General features: G+C 42.2%; 1 protein-coding gene across 2 annotated transcripts in view; it reads left to right on the top strand.

The window, feature by feature from the left end:
- The window catches only part of ICE2 (interactor of little elongation complex ELL subunit 2), a 117744-nt gene extending 98234 nt beyond the window's left edge, over positions 1 to 19510 (top strand). Inside the window, exons 13-16 of one of the 2 annotated variants that reach the window (XM_073652802.1) lie at positions 10341 to 10425; positions 10858 to 10908; positions 11653 to 11908; positions 19032 to 19510. In XM_073652802.1, coding sequence (XP_073508903.1) covers positions 10341 to 10425; positions 10858 to 10908; positions 11653 to 11908; positions 19032 to 19205 — 566 coding nt within the window. In that variant the 3' untranslated portion in view covers positions 19206 to 19510. The remainder of the gene's footprint in view (positions 1 to 10340; positions 10426 to 10857; positions 10909 to 11652; positions 11909 to 19031) is intronic. The other variant, XM_073652803.1, reaches the window with a different exon arrangement.
- The last annotated feature ends 3716 nt before the right edge of the window (positions 19511 to 23226 follow it).

The following is a 23226-nucleotide window of genomic DNA, read 5'->3' as shown; positions in this document are numbered from 1 at the left end:
GAGTAAATACCGGCATGTTAATATTTATAAACAGGAGAACCCATGAGTAATAATGGCATGAAAAACTTTATTACTAGACAATTCCTTTAAAAATAGTACATCAAGTATAAATAGTGTTCCAAAAATGGAAACATGCAGACAAGTCAGCCATACTCCATTGCTGAGCTCAAAAAAGGGCCCCAACAGGGCCACAATGAACAAAGATGGAAAAACAGAGAAAGGATCAAGTGATCCTGTGGCTCAGTTTTAATTGTGATAAACTCTGAGAGTCAATTCCATAAAAATGAACAAGTAGAAGAGCACTCACCCGGTGGAAAGGGGCCCAGCTCAGAAGGGGACAGCACAGGGACAAGACAGTGGCCAAGGACAGCCTCGACGCACGTTTCGCCGGTGGATTAGCTTTCTCAAGAGGCATGTGTGATTAGGCTGTCAGGACCTCTTAAATACTCCAACCGATGATCACATGTACAGTCATTTGATAGGCCAATATGGCCGCCCGGCAGCCGATGCACACGGCGCATGCTTTAGGGCTACCAGCGCCTCCATGTATGCGCCCCATCCGTCATGACGTCAGCGCGTGTCCGGGAGTGCGGGTGTGCACAGGCTCGGTGACGCGCCGAGGGCAGAGAGACAGCTGAGTGCGGCCACGGAGCGCAGGATACCGGGCGCATGTGCACCGCATCTATGGACAGATGGAAGCAGAAGAAGCTGTATGAAATGAATGGAGTTATTGTCTAAGGTCAGTGTGGCCATAAAATAAGATATCTGTCCCTCACAGGATAAATATATATAGTCTGAGTAACTCTAGTAAGAGATCATAAACCTCCAATGGGTACACAAAATTTGGTTTTAAATATCAAGAAGGAATATGAAGATGAGGCTAAATAGTCATCATATAAATACTGGCAACCATAAGAATGCAAATATAAAAAGAAGGGCCAACACTGAAGAAGAATGTGTTCATATAGGTGCACCATCCATTCAATCCATTTCCATGTCAGGATGGAAGGGGTTCATAGGCATAGGTCAGCAACCACAGATGAAATAGGGCAGAGTAAGAGGTCCTTGGAGCACAATCACTAAGTGAAGAAAATAAAGAATAAACATAATCAGTAAAAAGGGTAAAATCACAAAACATAAAAACTTATGGCCATGGTCCATAGTCCCTTATGTAAGGGTAAAGCAAGGCCCACAGGAGAGCAAAGAGATTGTTTAGTATGTATTATTTCCTTATTATTATTTTATATTTTAAATATTATTCAAATAGGAAACAATTATCCCGTTTCAGAGAGAGGACGAAAACCCCAAGTTCTCATTCAGACCACGCGGATCACGGTGTCCAAAGTGACAATCCATCTGCCCTCTTTTTGGGCCAGAAGGCGCTTGCCATTTCCCCCCCGGGAGCCCAAATGTACAACATCAATGCCTCGCACTTTCAGTGTTCGAGGGTCACCGTTATGAACTGCCCTGAAATGGCGTGGCAGAGTCTTTAGCTCCCGGGGATCGGCCACGGTTCGCACCGCACCAATGTCCCGCACGTGTTCACGGACCCTGATTCTAAGCTCTCTTGTAGTAAGTCCCACATAAATCAGTTGACAACCACATGTGGCGTAATACACCACATGGGTAGTGCCGCAAGAGATGTAATTGCGGATCCTAAACTGACGAGAGCCATCAGAGGCTGTGAAGGATGTACTCCGCAGGACATTGGTGCAGGCGACACAGTGGCCGCACGGCAAGGAACCCACCGTCGGTCCGCGGGACCCAAAGGGGTTAGCCGGGGGAGGAACATAATGGCTAGAGATCAACAGATCACCCAAGTTATTAGCCCGTCGAGATGTCATTAATGGATAATTTCCTAAGGAATCCCGTAGGGAGGGCTCCGCGTTGAGAACACTCCAGTGACGGGAGAGGATCCGCCGCATTGCCCCCCACTCATGATTGAATGTGGAGATGTAGCGGATCCTCTCCGGTGTCCCCCGTTTCTGCATAGTAGAAGGGTATATCAGATGGTACCGGGGAGTACCCCGTGCCCTCACATAGCCACGGCCGATGCAGCGATTACTATAACCGCGTTGTCTAAAGCGCTCCGCCAAGTCTGAAGCCTGTCTTTCAAAGTTAGAATCTGTGGAGCAGATCCGCCTCATCCTGAGGAATTGTCCGACCGGGACGGCCCGAATATTAGGGGAGTCATGTGCAGAGGCGGCGTGTATCAAGAAATTGACTGGGGTAGACTTTCTGAACACATCAGTCTGAATCCGAAAATCAGAGCCTACCTCAAGAGTGACATCCAGAAAGTCAATCCGTTTATGATGATACGAATAAGTCAACTTGATAGCACGATTGTTAGAATTAAGCCATAGCAGAAAATCGTCAAGCTCCTCCACCGTCCCCTGCCAAAAAAATATAACCTCATCAATGTATCTCAGCCATGACACGACGCGGTCCGCGCCCCGTACGCCCTCGTCGCCAAAAATATCCCTCTCCTAAGCGCCCAGGAAGAAATTGGCGTACAAGGGAGCACAGGCCGCCCCCATCGCCGTGCCACACCTTTGCAAATACACTGTATCTTAAAATAAAAAATAATTGTGGCAGAGGACGAAGTGGAGGAGCTCAAGGATAAGCTCCCGTGATGGGCCGTCCAGGTCGGAGGTCCCCAGAAAGAAGCGGGCCGCAGACAGGCCCAGATCATGGCTAATACAAGTATAGAGACTCTCGACATTGGCCGTGACTAGGAGAGTACCATCCGTCACAAGGACGCCGTCAACCCGCGTAAGGACGTCCGTCGTTTCCTTGATACATGATGGAAGAGTTTCAACAAGCTGGCGGAGGTGGCTGTCAATATATTGACAAATGGGCCCACACAAACCGCCCAATCCTGACACGATCGGACGTCCCGGCGGGTTGAGGGCGCCCTTGTGAATTTTGGGGAGTAAGTAGAAAGTGGCAGTTTTTGGAAAATGAACAGTTAAAGCCTCAACGGTTTGCTTATCAATGATACCCTGTTCACAGGCGCAGCCCAGGATCCCCTAGAGCGCAGCAGAGAAGGAGGCCGTGGGATTGTAAGGTAATCTGGAGTATGTACTAGTGTCTCTTAGGTGACGTAATGCCTCCCTCTCATATTTGGAGCAGGGCCACAGTACAATATTCCCTCCCTTGTCCGCTGGCTTAATAACAATATTCTGCAGCCATTGTAGCTGATGTTGGGAGTAGGTAAGATTATCATAAATTCTTCAGGGCCTCTCTCTCTGCCGCAGTCACAGGGTCACCCTCACCATGCGACCTGGAATATAATTTTTTGAGAATGAGTTTCCGTGCAAACAGATGGAGGTCCTTTAGGGCAGTAAAAAAATTAAATGCATTAGTGGGTGCAAAGGATAGACCCAAACTAAGGACCTCCATCTGTGCTTCGGTTAATACGTGGGTGGATAAGTTCACGACACGGAGCCCTCCCCAGGGATCACTAACCTGATAAGGAGTGGTGCGCTTTCTCCTATTAATAGGTCTTGTCTGGATTCTCGGTAATGATTGATCCTGTGATCCAGAACGGGCACCCAGATTCTCCAAGGATACATGGTCCCCATTTGAAGCAGTTGAAGCGATCAAAGTCGATCTCGAGCGGGAAAGAGGGTTGTTACGGGATCTGGGGCGTGATCTATCAGAGGGCATACGCCATCTGTACACACTCCGAGACTGTTTATCATTTATGTCACGTTGAACCTTCTTTAATTTGTTAGCATGTATTTCCTTAACCCATTTCTGACATTCCAGATCGACCTCATCATTCAACTGCTTTCTTGAATTGAACTTGTAATAGTTCAATTTCAATCTCCATCTCGTTAAGAGATGTCTCATTCAGTTCCTTTAGTAATTTAAGGAATCCAAGGGAACAGGTGTCCGCCAGTTCCTCCCACTTATTTTTGAAGGCATCGTCCTCAATCGGAAAAGAGGGAAAAATTTGAACCCGCAGGCCTCTGGGGATGAGAGTCTTATCTATGTATTTCATCAGGGGGGGTGGAGCCTGGTAGGCTATGTGAGCGGTCGGTCTCAGCCGACCGGAGGGTGGAGGAAGCGCTGCGGAACATCAGAGATGTAGCTGCGACGTGCGGAGAGGTACAAAGATGACCCGTCGAAGGCAGAAAGACGCGGGCTGGGGAGACGGAAAAGGCTCCCAAGATGGCGCCGAGAAGAAGGAGGAGGCGGCCAGAGCCAACGCAGCTTACCAGCATCGCATGAGTGCAGCGGCGAGGCTGGAAAGGTATGCACGCGATGTGGAAGGAGACAGACAACAGGAGCTGGATAAAGGAGAGGAGATGGAGGAGGATGAAATGATGGGGCAAACAATTGAAGGGGAGTCATAATGGTGGAGAAGCCATGTCTGAAGTAACACAGGAGGAGGTTGATGCACCAGAAAACCCCACCATTAAAGACGTATTTGCTGTGGTGTCTTTTTGCAAACAGGCACTAACCACATTAACACAGCAAGTCCTGGGAGTGCAATCTGAAGTAGCCACTATTAAAAAAGACATGCAAAAGGCTAATATCAGGACTGGCGAGGTAGAAACCAGAGTGGGAGAAAATGAAGATCAGATTAATAAACTTGCAAAATCTGAAAAACAATTTAAACAACAAATCTCAGAAATTATGGCCAAAAATGATGACCTGGAGAACCGCTCCAGAAGAAACAATATCAGAATAGTTGGAATACCAGAGAAGTCTGAGGGAAGAGATCCCACTGATTTTATTGAGAAATGGCTGAAGGAAAGATTTGGAGCGGATTCTCTTACTAAACTTTTGCGGTGGAGCGCGCTCACAGAGTGCCAATGCAGCCTCAACCCCCAGGAAAAGGACCACGTGCTATAATAGCTAAACTACTTCACTATAGAGACAGAGATATCATTATCCGTAAAGCAAGGGAAAGTGAAGAGATCACAATAAATGGCCAACGAATTGGCATATATCCCGATTATTTGGTAGCAGTACAGAAACAGCGAATGCAATTTGGAGGAGTAAAAAGACAGCTAAGAGAACTGGGTGCAACGTACTCAATGATGTTTCCAGCCAAGCTACGAGTGGCTGCTATGGATAAAGTTTTCTTTTTTACAAAGCCAGAGGATGCAGCAGAATGTATCGATGTGAATGCTAAGTCTATACAAGCGGGAAAATGAGAGTCTGCTAAGACACTTTAAATATTCCTTAAGAGAAAGGTCGGCTGAGAATTCTTATTGAACGGATGTACGCAGTGACTATTTAATAATGGGAACTACCTATTTGGACAGATGCCTTTTTACAGAGTATAATAGGCAACCTTGTAACGCTGTCCTGGACAAGAGAACTGAAGGGGGGGCTTTTATTTTTTGCTCCCTGCCTTCTAGTCATATTTTTGCTATCTAATTTGTTGATTCAGGACCAATTTTGAGTTGGCTTTTGTTGTCCTGTTGATATAATGAGTTTAAAATCTTTCCCTCTTTCGTGAAAGAGGAGAGGGGGAAAGAAAGGAGCCACTGCATGGTGTACGGATGTCAAATTCGAGCCCTTGGTGAAGGGCAAGACGGTGGCGGGGGGGGGATATTAATTATATTAAGAATATTTGATACCTAAGATTTATGATACTGATGGTTAAAATTTATAGAAAGTACATTTGGGAGTGGCGGGAGGGGAGGAATTATAAGTGAAGTAGTTAAGGGGAATGTCTAACTTAGGAGCCCAAACAGGAATGGAGAACCCACAGCTCCTAGAGAGCACTCAAAGTTGGGAGGAGAGGAAGGGAAGGGAGGGGAGGAGAGGGGGGAGAAGGGAAGGGGGGAAAACACCGACAGCAAAGGAGAGAAATAGAGGAAAAGGAAACATTGTTAATTGTATTTTATGGGTAGTTTTAAAGTTATAAGCTGGAATGTTAGGGGTTTATCGGAGAAAACCAGAAGAGCAACGATATTTAAAAGCTTACAGGACCAAGGGGCATCAGTAATTTGTTTATTAGAAACTCATCTACTTAAGGAAACAACTCAGGTTACAAATAGGAGGTGGATACAGAAAGCATATCACTCTACATTTTCTAATTACGCCAGAGGGGTCTCAATTCTAATTAATAGGTCCACACCTTTTGAAGAATTGGATGTTTATATTGATCCAGAAGGGCAGGGAGTAGCAATTAAAGGGACCTTTTTTGGAGTTACAATGTGTATAGCGGCACTATACATTCCCCCCCCTTACTCTAGCACCAAAATTAGACTAATGCGAGAATACGCAGAACAAGGAAGAACATTACTGTTTTTGATGATGGGAGACTTTAATAACGTAACTGATCATTTTTGAGACAGGAGTAAGAGACAATTAAACATACAGGAAAGCATTAATAAAGTTTTTGGCCACTTCATAAAGGAAATTGGAATGATTGATACGTGGAGGGTTAGGAACACAGGGAAACGAAGCTATTCATGTCACTCCACATCATATGGTACGTTATCACGCATAGACTTGGCATTGGCAGATGAACTAGCAGACTCCATGATAAAGGAGGTTAAATACCTCCCTAGAATAATTTCAGACCATAGCCCAGTCATGGTAACCATTGGGTACGGATCTCAAAAAGGAATAGTTAGTTAGAGAGGGATGGAAAATGCACCCCGTATGGTTACAACACCTTAATGCTCAGAGTATAGAAGCAGAATTGAAAGAATTTTTTACTAATAATGATGGTAGTACTGATAAACTGATAGAATGGGACGCGATGAAGGCCTTTCTGAGAGGATTATTGTTTAGAGACATTTGTAAGCGTAAATCACAATCTCAAAAAGAAGAAAAGGAAGGCCTAAAAGCATTAGAAAGGGCGGAAGAAGAAGCCACAAATAGCAACACTCCTGAGGTGCAACTCAGTCTTAAAAATGCGCAGGATAAGATAAATAAGATCCTAATTGATAAAATGACCAAAATGCAGGCGTTTCGGAAAGTTAATTTCTATGCTGAAGGGGAAAAGGTTGGGCATCTATTATCGGTTATAGCATCGGCACAAAGGAATAGTTCCTTTATCCATGAAATGATTGACGATAAGGGAAAGATCACTACTGAATTACGCTCCCTAAACTAAACTCTGAAAATAGAGAAAGGCTGGACTCTCCCATTACCATTGAGGAAATGGAGACCGCTCTACATGGCATGGCTAATGAGAAGGCCCCAGGTATAGATTTCTTCATGCCCAATAGATCTACTGCGGTTAATATTAGAAGATTATATCTTAATCTTCAACTTAAAACCGATAACCCAGGCTGTAGAATAATTACATCACTGGATGCCCAGAAGGCATTTGACAGTGTACAATGGAACTATTTATGGACAGTTATGCAAAACTTTGGTTTTGGACCAAAATTTATTAAATGGGTGCAATTATTGTATTCACAACCCACTGCCAAAATAAGAATTAATGGAGCAATATCAATTTCATTCCATTTGGGTAGAGGAACCAGACAGGGGTGCCCACTGTTGCCGCTTCTCTTTGCCATGGCAATTGAACCTTTGGCTGCAATTATTAGGGAAACAAAGGAGATTCAAGGGTTTAAATATGGAATGTTAGAGGAAAAAAATTGCTCTATGTGCAGATGATCTATTATTATTTCTGAGTGACTCAGATAAATCATTGAGCCATGCCATGCAGATAATTGAGAGATTTGGGATGATATCCGGGTTGAAGATTACCTGGTCCAAATCAGTCTTATTTAGGGTAGATCAAGACACCGAGCTGACAAATAAAGGGAAAGATGTTGATAGCTTGCACAGTAAAAAGGAATTTAAGTACTTGGGAATACAAATATCTTTACCGGTTACAGAATATCTCAATATTAATCTATCGCCACTACTTCAAAAATTGAAAACTAAAATAGATATATGGAATAAACTACACTTAATGGTGGTAGGGAGAATAAATCTTTTCAAAATGGTTTTGATGCCCAAGTTACTATACATCCTACATAACGCTCCAATTTGGATATCTAAAAAGAGATTTAAGTCCTTAGATGTAATGATCAGAGCCCTGGTATGGGGGAAGAAGCAGGCGAGAATAAGGCTAGAAACTCTCCCAACGACCTAAAGAGGAGGGTGGTTTGGCACTACCAAACCCGGAGATCTATTATTTGGCAGCGCAGAGTCAACATTTTAGAGGATGGTCATGTTTGGGATCTGGTGGATCTACAAGAAGAATTTTGTAACATTCCATTGGAGAAAGACAAATACTTGAGGGATTGGAGGGAGGTGACATAAATAGGTTGGAAGAAAAAATGCCTACAATGGACCTTATTCATAAAACCTGGAACATGGTAAAGAGAGTGAGGGGAATAAAGGATTGACTAAATTTACCCCTATATGGAATAATAATAATCTTCCAGAGATGCAAAAGATTGGTACCATAGGAGAATGGATAAATAAAGGAATTAATTATATGTATCAAATAATGGAAGGGGAGAACGCTAAACCCTTCTCCCAGTTACAGAAAGAATTCTCGCTGCCAAATTCAGAATGGTTTCACTATAGATAGATAAATCATGCAATCCAAACCCAAAAAATCAGGAAACGTATGGCAGTGGAAACAGATCTAGTTATGGAATGTATCTGTCAAGAGGGGACCACCAGGGGAGTAATCTCGGGCATGTATAAGGACTTGATGCACACTTTTATGCTGGAGTATCCAATAAAATCCCAAAATAAATGGGAAAAGGAAGTAGGAACCATAGGGGATGATATTTGGGAAAATATATTGGAATATATACCTATGCTTTCGATGAGCGAACCTGCTAGACTGTCACATATTTATGTAATCCACAGAGTCTATAGATCTCCATTAATTATGCATAAAATGGGGTTGAAAGATAACTCTGAATGCCCAAGATGTGGAAGAGAGGAAGCGGGCATATATCATATGGTGTGGGAATGCCCTAGACTATTAAGATTCTGGACTGTGGTCCTTGCTGAGATTGAAGGTGCGTACAGATGTGAGGTCCCAGGAGATCCTATTACATGTCTGTTGGGCTATGTAGAAGATTTACTAGCTGATAAAAATACAAAAATAGCCATTGCTAGAGTATTCTACTGTGCTAGGAAAGTTATAGCAAGAAAATGGATAGGAGCTGATCCCCCTTCTGAAGAAGAATTCCTTAGACAAATGCAATTTATTATACAAATGGAAAAGGGAATATACGAAAAAAGAGGGAAGCTGAGTACCTTTGGAAAGATATGGGAGCCATGGATACAATACAAGGGAATTTGAGAACACTGACTCCAAACTTATAGAATACAGTATAAATTAACTCTTAAATAATATACCACTGGTTTTCTACCATAGTTGATTAATAGAAATTTATTTATTGTTTGAAGCTTTCTATTTCTCTCTCTACTGGCTAGGGGAAGGGGTGCTGTCGGAAGGTGTGGGGGGCGGAGGGATTGTTGGAATGTTCTTGTTCATTATTTATCCTTTAAAACTAATGCCTTGGAAATTATTGTATGCCTAAATATGTTCAATAAAAATTTATTTGATTCAAAAAATGTATTTCATCAAAAATGTTAATATTGTACAATGAAATGTGTACAAAGACACGTCCTCCTGCTCCCTACGCAGTTACCTCTGCACAAGTCACAGAGCATGCACAAAACAGTTTCCCATAGAAGTCAGCAAACATCTATTGTTTCTCATGGCTCATGTGGCTGCTGCAAAGTGTATCTCTGAAGGCCATTAGCAGTAGCTCTTTCAACATGTCCACCCCCCCCCAGTCATGTGCAAAAATAGGAAGTGTAAAAAGTATTAAAAAAAAAGATGCATTCCATTTATCTGAACTTCTAACGTCTTATTCCAAATACAGGACATAGAAGTCCATGACTGGACAGCTTACAGCCATTTTGGAGGCTAAAAAAAGGCTTCTACAATATTAGAGAGGTGGTTTTAATGTTATGACAGATAACTATGTAGTATTCCTACCCATGCTACCACTCACCTTGCTGGTCACTATGATAAATCACTTTACCTTGGCTGGGTGTGAGCCACTGAGAAAGATTAGTACAGACACAAAAGGCCAGGTTTTCTCGCCTCCTTCCACAATTGTAACTTTTTCTAACCTATGTAGAAATCATGAATCGTCTTGGTTTCTTTGTGCAGTGCTGCCTTATGTTGCTGACTACTTAAAGATTACTGCACACAAGATGTTGGGTTTGGGATTTCAGATTTTAGCTTTTTTTTTTTTTACTCTAGAAAATAAATGATGAGGAGATCTGGAGATCAAGGTCCTACTCTAAGCTATGCAACCAAAGATTTCAAGATGCATTAGGTTTTTTCTCCCTTTTTTTCTTTTGTTTTCTAGGACATGTCGATGCTTACACGTCTAAGTTCTTCATGCTGGAGGAAATCACTGTTGAAAATTTGAAGGAAGGCATGAATACCTTCAAGTAGGCTTTGTTATTCAACTACCTTCTGACACCTTACATCACAGTGGGTCACTGGATTGTCCAGTACTTAGATATTAATGACTGATTTTTAGGATAGATCATCAGTAACAGACACCCGGTGCCCTGATCGATCAGCTGTTTGCAGATTTGGAGGCAACCAGATGAATAGAGTATATAGCTCGGGCTGAGTCGCATCGGACAACTAGCACCACCACCACCGATCTGATATTGATGACCTATCCTTGGTCAGGAAGAAACTGAGTATTATCTGACAGAATTGCAGGGGTGCCAATACTTTTGGCCACCACTGTATATTGCAGAGTTTCTTAAATATGGTTGTATTATGCAAAGTTTGTTGAGTTGCCAGTGACCACCTCTTGCCATATTTGGGGTCCAGGCCTAAGTAATGATGTGCTATTTATTTCTGCACAGGCCTGCTAACTGCCTCAATTCTCTTCGTCATATCTTAAAGTGGGTGACTGGGTAAGTATAAGATGTTAGTGACTTTGTATACTGGCCCTTTAAGCTGCTTGGCTGTCTTTTCTCTGAATATTAGTAATTTTTGTAAATTTTCAGCATGTAAATTTGCAAGTCTAGTTACAATGAAGAGATTTATTAACTGAAATTTCATGAAGGATTTTGTTACCGCCTCGCTGAGCACTTATTGATCTGTTATCATATTGCTATTTGTCTGTAATGTAACCATCTCAGCAGGATGTAGAGAGGAAGTGTGCATCTGCCAGAATGAGACACATCCATGCAAACAATGTAAATGGACTGTCTAATAGTTCTGCTGAAATAGTGACTCACCCCGGAAGCTGATCATCAGTAATATCTAGGTTTGGTTTGCGCACCTGTCGTAGTCAAATCAAACACAAAGCTTATATGACTGAGTGGAATACACATGAATGATTCAGTTCATGTGGCTATATTACATAGAAGGCAACATACCAGGAACAGCAGAACTAAGCACAATGCTCTGCTTCTGGATCTAGCCATGGGTCCTGGTAACCGAGAAAGTCGTGCATGTCACCAGTACTTCTACATGAGACCGACTATGCCAGGGTGATAGAAGCCTGCAGAGCCAGCATTGTTACTTAGTCTTTGTTCACTATTACTACATCAAAATGACAATTGTAAGGAAAAGTCATATGATTGATTTATTTAGGTTTTTTTTATGTTCAACACTGAATTCTTTAACTTGGGCTGTATTTGTTTTCCATGCAGTTTCCAGGATGGATCCTACCTCTTGAGCCATGTGTCTGGAGACTCCTCTGTCTACCTCTATAAAAGTACTGAGGATCACAAAAGAGGAGCCTATAATCTGCATGAAGCCCACTGTCATGCCCCCAAAGCACCGTCCTCTCTGTCTGTTCCCTGGGTGCCTTTAAATCCCAATCTGTTGTTGAAGTATCACATCCTACATGGCCGTCCGCCTTGCACTTTCCCACCTGCTCCAGAGCAGGATACAGGAAAAGACAACGTAAGTGTTGAAGTAGTGAAGCACTGATCGTAGGGTTTACTGTGGAGTTCGGCTCATTCCTGACACTGGGGGCAGACATTATCCACAGTGTGGGAGGTATAGTCCTCAGCAAACTACATTTCTGAAACCGCTGGCTGTGCCTGGCCTCTTAAATAGGGTCTTAGTAGGAGAAATCAGTAGATTTTATATTTATTGTCATATATAATAAAAACTGTGACATTTCAAATCCTAAAACTATATGAAGAATAGATGAGCAAATAGATGACACTTTCTATCCTAAGGCCAGGTATACACATGATATACGGTCTGCGCTGGGGTCGCAATACCTGGCCCTTCTGGCTGGTCTCCTGACCTGAACTGTCCCATAAGCATATATAAGGCATTTATTTCAGCAAGGTCTGTATATCATGGACATGTAAAGCAGTAACGAAATGTAACATGCCACATCTTTCATACTTCATCACATTTGCCTTTCAAGGAGGTTGTCGTATAATTTTTTTATGGCATCTCACTTAGGTTGGTGTTGCAGCTGGAAACCCCTATGTCATATACTGAAGAGCCGCAGCTCACTAAGGTTAGGCCCCCATAACCACATATGGCTTAATATAACATAGAGAAAGCAATTTTCTTACTAGCATTATTGGGAAAGTTTGCTATTTAGTGTGTTTCTATGAGGTCATGCACATTTTTGGTTTCCATTGCTCTGTAGTGAGTTACATCTGGTTATAGTTATAGAAATCCCACTGTAATAATGAGTAACCCTTCATGTCTCTTCCATATACTATTAGATATCCATTGATTTGTTTTTTTTTATATGGATACATTTCAATTGGGGTATATATGTTTTTTATTCTTGTTTCTTGACACCTCTGTTTCTCGTTCTGCTTTTTGCACAGTTGCAGCAAGCAACGTTATTTGTAAAAATCTCTGGTTTTGCCGTAGTTACGACAATTCCAATAAAAAACCTGTAAATTTACCCTAAAAGAAATACTAGTAGGTGTGCTCATGGGAACGGAGAGTGGTGGGGAAAGCTGTGTGTGTGGAGACCGGCTTTATTGCTGCTGGGAAAAGTCAGCGCTCTCCTTGTAGAGGAGGAGGGAGTTGAATATTTGTAGAGAACGGGGTTTGATGTCATTCTTGGATCATACACCATAGCTGCCCGGGATAATAGTTGCAGTCAGGAGAACTGCTGAACTCTGCCAATTTCCAAGCACTTCTCATAATGCACCGAGAAATGTGTCCTGGATCCCTTTACTGTATTTTGCTAGAAGGAAAATATGCTGTGACACCAAGCCTCGTCCTCTGCACTGTTGTGTAAGTGGAGCAGGGAAAGTATAAAGCGCTCTGTGTTTTACGAACTTAAAAACACTGCGACTTTAAGAGTCTGATTCCATTGTCTTTGCTGTCTGGAGTGACCTTTATTCGGGGAGGATCCCTCCAAGAGTTGCTGAGTTGATAATAAGAAGGGGAAAAAATGCTCCTACTATCAAGATGGCTATGTAGCATAGTTCATCTCTGGTCTTACTATTAGAATGTTTTCCTGAGCTGGCTGAATTATGAAAAGTGGATTCCTGCAAATAGAAATAGAATAGCTCAGGACGTGTGTGGTTCCAGTTTCCAATATATTATTAAAATCTTGTAGTCTGGAGCGGTAACTCTTTGTCTATTAATTATACATTTTCCTTCCATGGTTTATTCCAAGCTGTTTAGAATAGGATAAGAAACATCCATCCAGACCGCTGTAGATGTTTCTTAAAGGAACACTAACCCCAGAAGTGAATGATAAATCAAGCAAGAAATATAGCTGCCCTTATAATTTGTTAGTCTGCAGCATTTTCTGCATGACCCTGGAAGAGTCGGCCTTGTAGAAATCCTGCAGAGAATAAGGCTGTAAATCCGCTGCTGATCAGTGTCGCTTTGGCTGGTGGCTGAATGAAGCTTCGCCCCTGGGAAAAGAGAAGGGGGCGCGATAATGAGTTCTCTAGCTGCGGAGGAGGCCGGCTCCAGCCCCAGCCAGTTGTCTTACAGCCACACACAAGTGCAGTGAGGAGGAGGAACGGTTACATGGCTTTTTTTATACTTCCCAATTGAAAAGAGAATCTGTCAGCAGTGTTCCAAAATTTCCCACAGGGATAGATAGGAAAATGGGAGCTCTGCATAAATATACTTGGATGTTGCAGGTAAGTGGCAACATGACTTTTGAAATACAGTTTTATTCCTACTCCTGTCATCACACAATCAAAACTGCTAACAGGTTGCCTTTAATTGTAATACAAGACAAAATCAGGTTATAGTATGATATTAAAGGGGTTGTCAGATACATAAAATGTCCTGTATAAATCTTTTTTACACCCTAACCACTTTTGTTAATAGGTTTATTTGAAAATTCCATACTATTTCCCTGATGCAGCTAATCCTTATATCTGTTTTCTTCCTTTATTTCCGGTGGCAAAAACCTGGCGACAGATGCCCTTTAAAGTAGTTGTCTGATACATAAAAAGGCCTACATACGACTGCAGGGCCATCCACCATCCTCACATGAATGGCCCTGCAGGCGTTTATAGGACATTTTATGTTTCGGACTACCGCTTTAAAGGGAATCTGTCACCAGGTTTTTTCCACTTAATCGGAGTAGAATAATGTAGAGACAGAGACCCTGATTCCAGTGATGTGTCACTTACTGGTCTTCTTGCTTTACTTTTGATAAATCAGCAAGAGATTATAATTAGAAGACTAGTAAACCTGCTGCCAGGTGGTCAATCACATTTATGAGCTCTGTATAACACCACGGACACCACTGATTGGCAGCTTTCTGACCATGTGCAGTGTACACATAGAATTGGCAATCGGTGAGGCAGGGTCATACAGAGCTCATGAATATGCTTGACTACCTGGCAGCAGCTTTACTAGTCCTCTACTTTTGATAAATGATCAAGAGGTTCTAATTAAAGCAAGCAGCCCAGTAAGTCACACATCGTTGGAATCAGGGTCTCTGTATCTACATTATTCCACTCCGATGTGTCACTTACTGGGCTGCTTGCTTTACTTTTGATAAATCGGCCAGGGGTTATAATTAGAGGACTAGTAAATCTGCTGCCAGGTAGTCAAGCATATTCATGAGCTCTGTATGACCCGTCCTCACCACTGATAGAACTGCCAATGTGTACACTGCACATGGTCAGAAAGCTGCCAATCAGTGGTGGGGGTGAGATTATACAGAGCTCATGAATGTCATTGACCCCCTGGCCGCAGGTTTACTAGTCTTCTAATGATCTCTTGCTGATTTATCAAAACTGCTGGATCTGCAGCAGATAAAACAGTGATTTTATCAAAACTGCAGCAAACAGCCCAGTAAGTGACACATCACTGAAATCAGGGTCTCTGTCATTACACCTTGCTGATCTCAGATGGGTTAGCAAAAACCCGCTGACGCGTTCACTTTAAGGGAGGAAGTGCTGAGGTATTTTTTTTTTCTTTTTGTTCATTTTTTGTGTTTGTCACTTTAAGATGTTTTGGGAAGAAGTAAAAATCCTTTGACAGCGAGTTACAGGCTATTACATTGTGAATGAAATGTGGTTCTTGTTATTCCATTATGTTCCGGATATATCTTGTCAGAGAGAGAATATTCATTTGCTATTCCTGGCAGCTCAAAAGGCCATTATGGATGTACAAGTATCAATACATCAGCATAATACATGAGAAGGGAAGAAGCTTGAAGTATGTGTGAAAGGTGGTGTGGACCTTTTCTCTAATGGTAAAGAAAGGAAGAAAAAATGTGGCCGAAATGGGCGAGATGATTGCATAACATTGTAACCAATATAGAGGTTGTCTAGTGGATCCAGGGGAATAGATGGAAACAAAAAATATGTTGGAATGTGATAAGTTTTTTAAAAGGAAAATAAATGTTCAATCTAGGATGGGAAGGGTTTCCACGTGCTTGATCTCGTTCACCCGGGAGATTGTCTGGCAGTGACCTATAGCCATAAACACTACTGATCCAAGACTGCATGTCCATGATCTCACAGGGCAATTTGGGCCATTTTGATGTGTGTTCTGTCATATGGTTTATGCTCAACATCATGACATGACTGCAATGTGTGAATATACACTTTATAAGAAAACTACAGTCTCTTGCATAATTCTACTCTTACTAATCTACTCCTGAGATGAAAAAAAAGACGTCTTTCATAAACCACATAGTGTGAACATGGATTTACTGTTCTTGAAAGAAATCCTCTTCTGTAATATATAGATCATAAAATAAAGGTATTCTTTATCACGTTCATTTAATAATCCATTTATTTATTTTTTTTTTAAATCGGATACATTTTTTATTCATTTAGAGAAAACAATAATGAAATACAACTTCAGTGTAACAATAATAATCCATTTATAAATGACATTAACATTACTTTCATTATTACTTAAGGTTGTCTAACCGGTTTCACAGACCCTTCAGCACCTTATGTTCCTGACCTCAAATGTTAGTTGTGTTTACTGACATTGAACCATATGAAAATATCTTGATGCTCAGCTTCTGTTATGTAATTCCTTTCATTTGTATCTCGAGCTGTAGGAAACATCCTGTGATATTCTGCGTCACAATGCATTGAGGTGACCAAGTTTAAAGGGTTGTCCAGCCTTATGATATTGATGGCTTATTCTTAGGATTTGTCCTAACTCTTCCACCCCACACCAAGCAGCTATTTTCAGCTCACTCTTTTGAACGGTCTGTTAAATGTGGGGCCAATAATCATTGGTTTGATCGTTTGGTTCCCATACAGTTTGTACATTGTTTACATGGTTAGATGTGCTGCCACCATTGATATTTTTCAGGCCTTATTAAAGGTGTGATTTATGCTTGTTCAACAGTTGGTCACTTGGCCTAGTGATCAAGAGCAAGCCTTCTCATAAACACTTATTCAGCCGACTATCGACCGCTTGCACAATGTACTTTGGGTCATGCCACAACAATGACATCGTGTTCTCAAGGGCTACTGTCTTATGGCCACAGAATGGTGTCATGGTCACTGGACCAGGATCCTGCAAATGTATTGGCTCATTTCTAGCTTCAATATGGCAAGAAACCTGAGGTTATCCTAATGAGAGAACCCTTCTAAAGGCTTCTATCGATGGTCATATCTTGGGAACCTTCAGAACGGTAAAGCAGCTTTTAATGTGTGAATTTGTTTCCGAATGTCATTCACCTATAATTCTCCCTCATTTGAGAAATGTAATGTAATGCGATCACTGTCATGAATTGCTTCTTCCTGATGAGTGGAGTAGTAGTCAGTGTCTGAGGTTGTCACTATAAGTTCAAAGTTTTGACCATCTTCAAGGAGCACTACATCTAGAAATGTTCTCGCACTGTCTGTTTTCCAAATAGTTCTTTTAGAGAGTTAACATCTTCTTCTGATCTGTTCCACTTTTGGCGGGTAGATGTCTAACAGGGTGGGACTTAGCCAAGGGGCCGGCTTAATGTTACGTCACTTATTGTAGGCATTGGCGGACTTGTCCTGCTGCAGCAAGTTGTCTGACAGAAGATTTCATCATATAGTTTTTGACTTCATTGCAGTGGGAGACCAAATAGAATATTTAGTCTCTTCTGCCTTGTAATACGTGGTGATTATGATAGCAATCTGTAGCACTCCCGCCCCCTCTCTTCTTATCGTAAGTTTAGTCAGGTGGGGCACATAATGCGAGTTCTGCAAGTTTCAGCCTATCTGCAGGATAAAGAAGCCTTTCTTCCTCTAACACACCTGAGTTAATAGTGGCACAGCCTCTTGTGTTTGTGTATAATAGGATTAGATTTCTTCACAGGTAACACAGACCTTCCTGTAGACCGCAGTGTTTCTCTATCATGAATGTACCAGACGACATGCCATCTGTGGTCACTGCTCCCTTAATCTATTATTTGTGCTGATTTGTAGCACCTAAATAGAAATTAATCTATGTGACCAGATACCCAAATATGCCAACTAGATGGGTTAACGTGTTCACAATCTGTACAGCGACTAGACTGTAATATGAATTTGGCTATGCCTAACCGTTGGCGGTAGGCCTAATAATCTTGTACTGTTTTCCTATTGTAGGGGGATCGCCAACATTCTGTAAAATTGGAGGTGACCTGCCTAAAAATAAAATGTTTATGGCTAGTTTCGGCATGCAAGTTATGAGATAAGGGCTCTTTAACACAAAAAAGTTCAGACTTCCGATTATGCGCAGAGCGCCTCTCTGAAGGCGGGACGCGTACGTACACCCGGCGCGCCTCTCTGAAGCCGGGACGCGTACGTACACCCGGCGCGCCTCTCTGAAGCCGGGACGCGTACGTACACCCGGCGCCCCTCTCTGAAGCCGGGACGCGTACGTACACCCGGCGCGCCTCTCTGAAGCCGGGACGCGTACGTACACCCGGCGCGCCTCTCTGAAGCCGGGACGCGTACGTACACCCGGCGCGCCTCTCTGAAGCCGGGACGCGTACGTACACCCGGCGCGCCTCTCTGAAGCCGGGACGCGTACGTACACCCGGCGCGCCTCTCTGAAGCCGGGACGCGTACGTACACCCGGCGCGCCTCTCTGAAGCCGGGACGCGTACGTACACCCGGCGCGCCTCTCTGAAGCCGGGACGCGTACGTACACCCGGCGCGCCTCTCTGAAGCCGGGACGCGTAAGTACAGAGGTTCAAGCACGTGAGGGAAAGAGACCGCACGCATACACGAGGTTTGTATAGTGCTGGTGATGACGCCGGTGCTTGTAAGTCATGTTATCATGCCCACAGGGGCGTGATAACATGCTGGGTGGGCCGACCAGTCTGGGGACACTAACACCCTATCAACTAGTCAAATGCCTCATTTATTATAAATGGACTTTAGAAATACTTTTTGTAAAGATCTGTTTATGTGTGTAATATAGGGACTGTTAGGCAGGGTGTGTATATATGCAGACCCATCTGCTGCTGGTTCTGGGGCACAGGGGACCTGACAGGTTCCCTTGTAAGGTGAAAATGGCTGAGGAAGTCAAAGACTTTCATTTCTAGATTATTACATTTAAAGCCTTTTTAATGTGTTTGACTTAAGATCAATGAGTATTGTGTTTCATTGTGTATTGTTTATTATGTTCTTAGCTACAACTAAAGCAGCCAAGAAAAGCGCCCGGCCAAGAACAGACCAAGGGTTTGCCACCTACAAATGCATCTAACATTAGCAGCGCAAAGAAGAAAAAGAGAAACCGAATAAAACGTCTGAAAGCAAAACAGAAGATCTGGAAAGCTGAAGCTACATTGCAAGAAAATACATGAGCCTGTTGTATTTAGCTGAAAACTGAGTATTAAGTGGATTAGGCATGGCTTCTTGTCGGCCGGCTACACAAGCTCAGGTGTAAGCGGAGACTAGTGGTTTGAAAAATTCACAATGATATACTGGAGACTCTATGATGTCCATTTTCTATAATTCCACATCAAGCGCTATTAGATTATACAAAATATTAATTTGCACAAACTTTCTACACCATGACCTTTTAAAAACTTCTAAATGTACTTCCTAGAAGAAAAAGGCGTACCGTCGTCTCTAATAGCATATGAATGCTTTTCGTACAACTATCCGAAATGTACTTTGCCTTGAGGCATAAAAATGTAGGAAATAAACAGTAATGTGTTACTCTTTGCAGTATAATGGTCTTTATTGCTCCCACTAGTTACATATAGAGCAATGTTAGTCCCCCCTCTCCCAATACACCTTCAATCTCGTCAATCTTCTAATGTGTATGGGGACCTCAGCTGCACACCCAACCTGACAGTCAGGGTCAGGGTAGATAATTAGGGATCAGTTTGTAATCAACTTGATCTTTTCTTGATCTAGCCGCCAGTAATATCTGGAAATTGCTTACGTCCTACTACTCATTAAAATGAAATGAACACTTGTCCAACACAAGTTGTAGTAATCCATAATATAAAAGTTATTAGCCGTGGAGCTGTTCACATGTCCGTGTTTTTTTGCTGAAAAAAAATCATGAAGACTTGTCCGTTTTTGAAATGAGTCACAGATTAAAGTTACCCATACAAGTCTATGTGAAAATCACGGGCAGCACACGGATGTGATTTACATTGTAATGGATAGGAGAAGCTTTGCCTTTCATTTGTTTTTTCCATCATTGATGAAACACTGATAGTGAAAACTGACTTTGGCCAAATGCTTATAAAACTCAGATCCAAAACACTGATGAACAATGGTCCATGTTTTTACTTAAATGAAGACTCCCGGATGTCTGAATGAGGCCTTAATGAGTTATTTTTCCCATAGACTTGTGTGAGATGCGCAGATAAAATCTGCATGTGTTTTAATGCAGCAAACAACATATATAATCTGCACTTGAATTTATCAGTAAAGTTTTTTCTTAGTTGATTAACTCAGCAGACCAGCAGTTTGCAAAAAATATATATTTTTAAATTTGATCTGCCAAAAAGTGCAGTAGAAAAAAAATACAATAAAACTGCATGTTAAAAAAAAAAAGCCCCAAAACAGCACAAGTTACATAAATGAACTAAGTGGTGCGAAGTGCACCAAAGACGCACCATGGGCCGTTAGACTTTTGATGCAGCAGACTAAAAATATGGAGGCGTGGAATTACACAGGGGAATGCGGCATTTTTTACGTAAAATGTTAGAGTAATACAGAACATTTTTATATGATGGTTTAATTACAGTAGAAAATGTCTTTTAAATTAAAAGAAAAATCAAGTTGCAAAGCAGAAGAAATGCCTTGTTTGAGCCCAGTCCTAATGAAAGAAAGTGTTAATTGTTTCTAATACAGCCATCTCATGCACTTCGATAATCAAGTGGTTAAACGTGCACCTCTGACATTCCCTGAATGCTTGCCAGATCCTTCTCCACCATAAAGCAAGGTTTTGTGGAAAGGTGAGGAGTGTGTTTTCAGATCAAATTCCATGGATTCTCCCACCCCACCCCTCAATATCCCTATGAGTCACAAACCAGATATTTCTACTGAATGGCTCTCAGAAATAACAGACACAGGCCGGACATTGCTGATTAGTGAATGAGGGCTATGTAACGGCAGGCGCTAGATGCTAGTCCATACCGCCATACTGTACCAATTCAGAATAAAGCTCCATTATATAGGGACTTAAAGGAAAGATTTTCTGATGTCTGAACAGTAGAGACCTGGGAAGTTTTTAAATAATATCAAGCGGTAGAAAACTGTAATTTCTTTACACAGATGAGAAAGATGATCAATGGTGATCAATATACAATGTTAACATTGATACAGCAGCAACTGCCAAAGCAATGGATGGTTCTTATTCTGCTTGTAGTGTGAACAGAATTGCTTCTTGGAGAATGAATATTGCCGATCACTTTCTGTGCCTTCTGTTAATTTTCTACTTCTAGCTGCATTACTGAATGAATTGCTCTCACTTATCACTGAGGGAGCAATGTCCAGCTAGTATCGGTTGTAATGTGCAAGGCACAGAGTGCTGATATCCACTTTAAAGGGAATCAGTCACCAGGATTTTGCAACCCTATTTGAGCACAGCATGATGTAGGGGCAGAGACCCTGATTCCAGCGATGTAATTTGCTGATCTGCTTGATGTCATTTTGATAAAATCACTTGATCTGGTGCAGATATAGCAGTTCTCTGAATGCTGAGCTCTGTATAACCCCACCATACTACTGACTGGCAGCTTTCTGTGTGCATAGGCAGAAAGGTGCCAATCAGTGGTCAAGGCCTCATGAATATGGAGGAGTACCTGGCGACAGGTTTACTAGTCCTCTAGTGATAATCCCTTGCTCAGTAATTTCATCAAAACTACAGCAAGCGGACCAGTAAGTGACACATTGCTGGAATCGGTGTCTGTCTCTGCATAATGCTGCTCTCAGATTTGATGGTAAAAACCTGGTGACAGATTCTCTTTAAAGGGGAAAAAAACTTGCAAAAAAATAATGTTTAAATGGCAGGGAATTAAGTAATATAAGAAGGAATTTAATCTAGTCACTCCAGTCCAGGACGCTTTGGTGATTTCCAACAGGCCTGGAAGTGATGACTTCCTGCTCTTTATTCACCAGAACGCTGATGTCACGCAAGGTGTAAGAAAGATTAAGTGCAACAGGAAGGGAAGAGGGGAAGGGAGCCCAGACACTAGGGAAAGGGGAATGGAGACCTCCTAGGCTGATCTGATATCACCCTGTCTCCCCTAACGTCCCTATATTGGTTCCTCACCAATCATCGCACAGGAACCTAAACTCTATATTTCCCTAGAGCTTGGCCCTGGATAGGGAAGGGGGGATGAGCACTAGTTACTCCCCACTAACAACTAAAGACAATAAGGGAAACAAACACGGGGGTAAGTAACTTAGCTTGAGCCGGCTTCAGAGAGATTACACCAAAAGTCCTCCTAGGCACCCACCAGAGAGGAAGTAAGCAGACTGCAATAGCTCCAAGCCTTCACAAGGGAACATGTGAATATCACCGGAACATCCCTGCAGCAAACAAAGTATTTAAACACCCAGACCTGTGTGTTAATTAGCAGGAGGGAGGTAGCCGCTGGCTCATAGAGTGATACAGATCTAAAAAGGCGTCTGTAATGCCAAACGAAGAGCTCTTCTGCAACCAATGGCAGGGGGACTGTATGTCAAATCTGACACAGCTGTGACAGCTGAGTTCAGTGATTGGCTTCAGGAGATGGGTTGCCAGCATCCAATTCATATCTGGTAATGGGACTGCTCCAGTCTTGTAACAGTTGCAGTCAATCACAGACCTCAGTGGTCAGGAGACCAAAGAATGGGATGTTATCACTTCCTGACCTGGCACTGATCACTATAGCAGCCACCGTTGGAGTGAAGGGGGTGAGAGCTGGGGAGTATACCTTATTTTCTTATTTAGTAACATTCCATCCCTTTTAAAGTATATCTTTTAGAAGTCAAAGAGGAGAGGACAACCTCTTTATAATATCACTTCAACTAAGCAGTATGCAGAATTTCTTGATTTTCATTATTTGCCATCGAATAGTCAGTTGTCACAGATGCCACATCAATGGATGCCATTTTATGTATGGAGAGAAATATTTTCTGAAATAATTTGATGATTGTACAAAGATCGTGATATGTATAGGCTGACCTTTCCCATGTCTGTCTCCAGGATGTCCTGTGATCTGTCTACACACGTATTACTTATGTTTGGGTTGACATTTTATTATTGGTAACCTCTGACATTGTTTCACCAGTTATTAGCTTTAATGTTCATCCATTATATATCTGATGCTTATGTGTTGTGAAATGATTGCTTTTTATTCCTAGATTTGTATATAT

This window comes from Phyllobates terribilis, unplaced genomic scaffold, assembly GCF_046119375.1.
Source record: "Phyllobates terribilis strain yellow unplaced genomic scaffold, ASM4611937v1 Scaffold_11__3_contigs__length_659146591, whole genome shotgun sequence".
In the NCBI taxonomy this organism is placed as follows: Eukaryota; Metazoa; Chordata; class Amphibia; order Anura; family Dendrobatidae; genus Phyllobates; species Phyllobates terribilis.
Note: the sequence above shows the minus strand (reverse complement) of the source record. Positions and strands in the feature narration are given on the sequence as shown.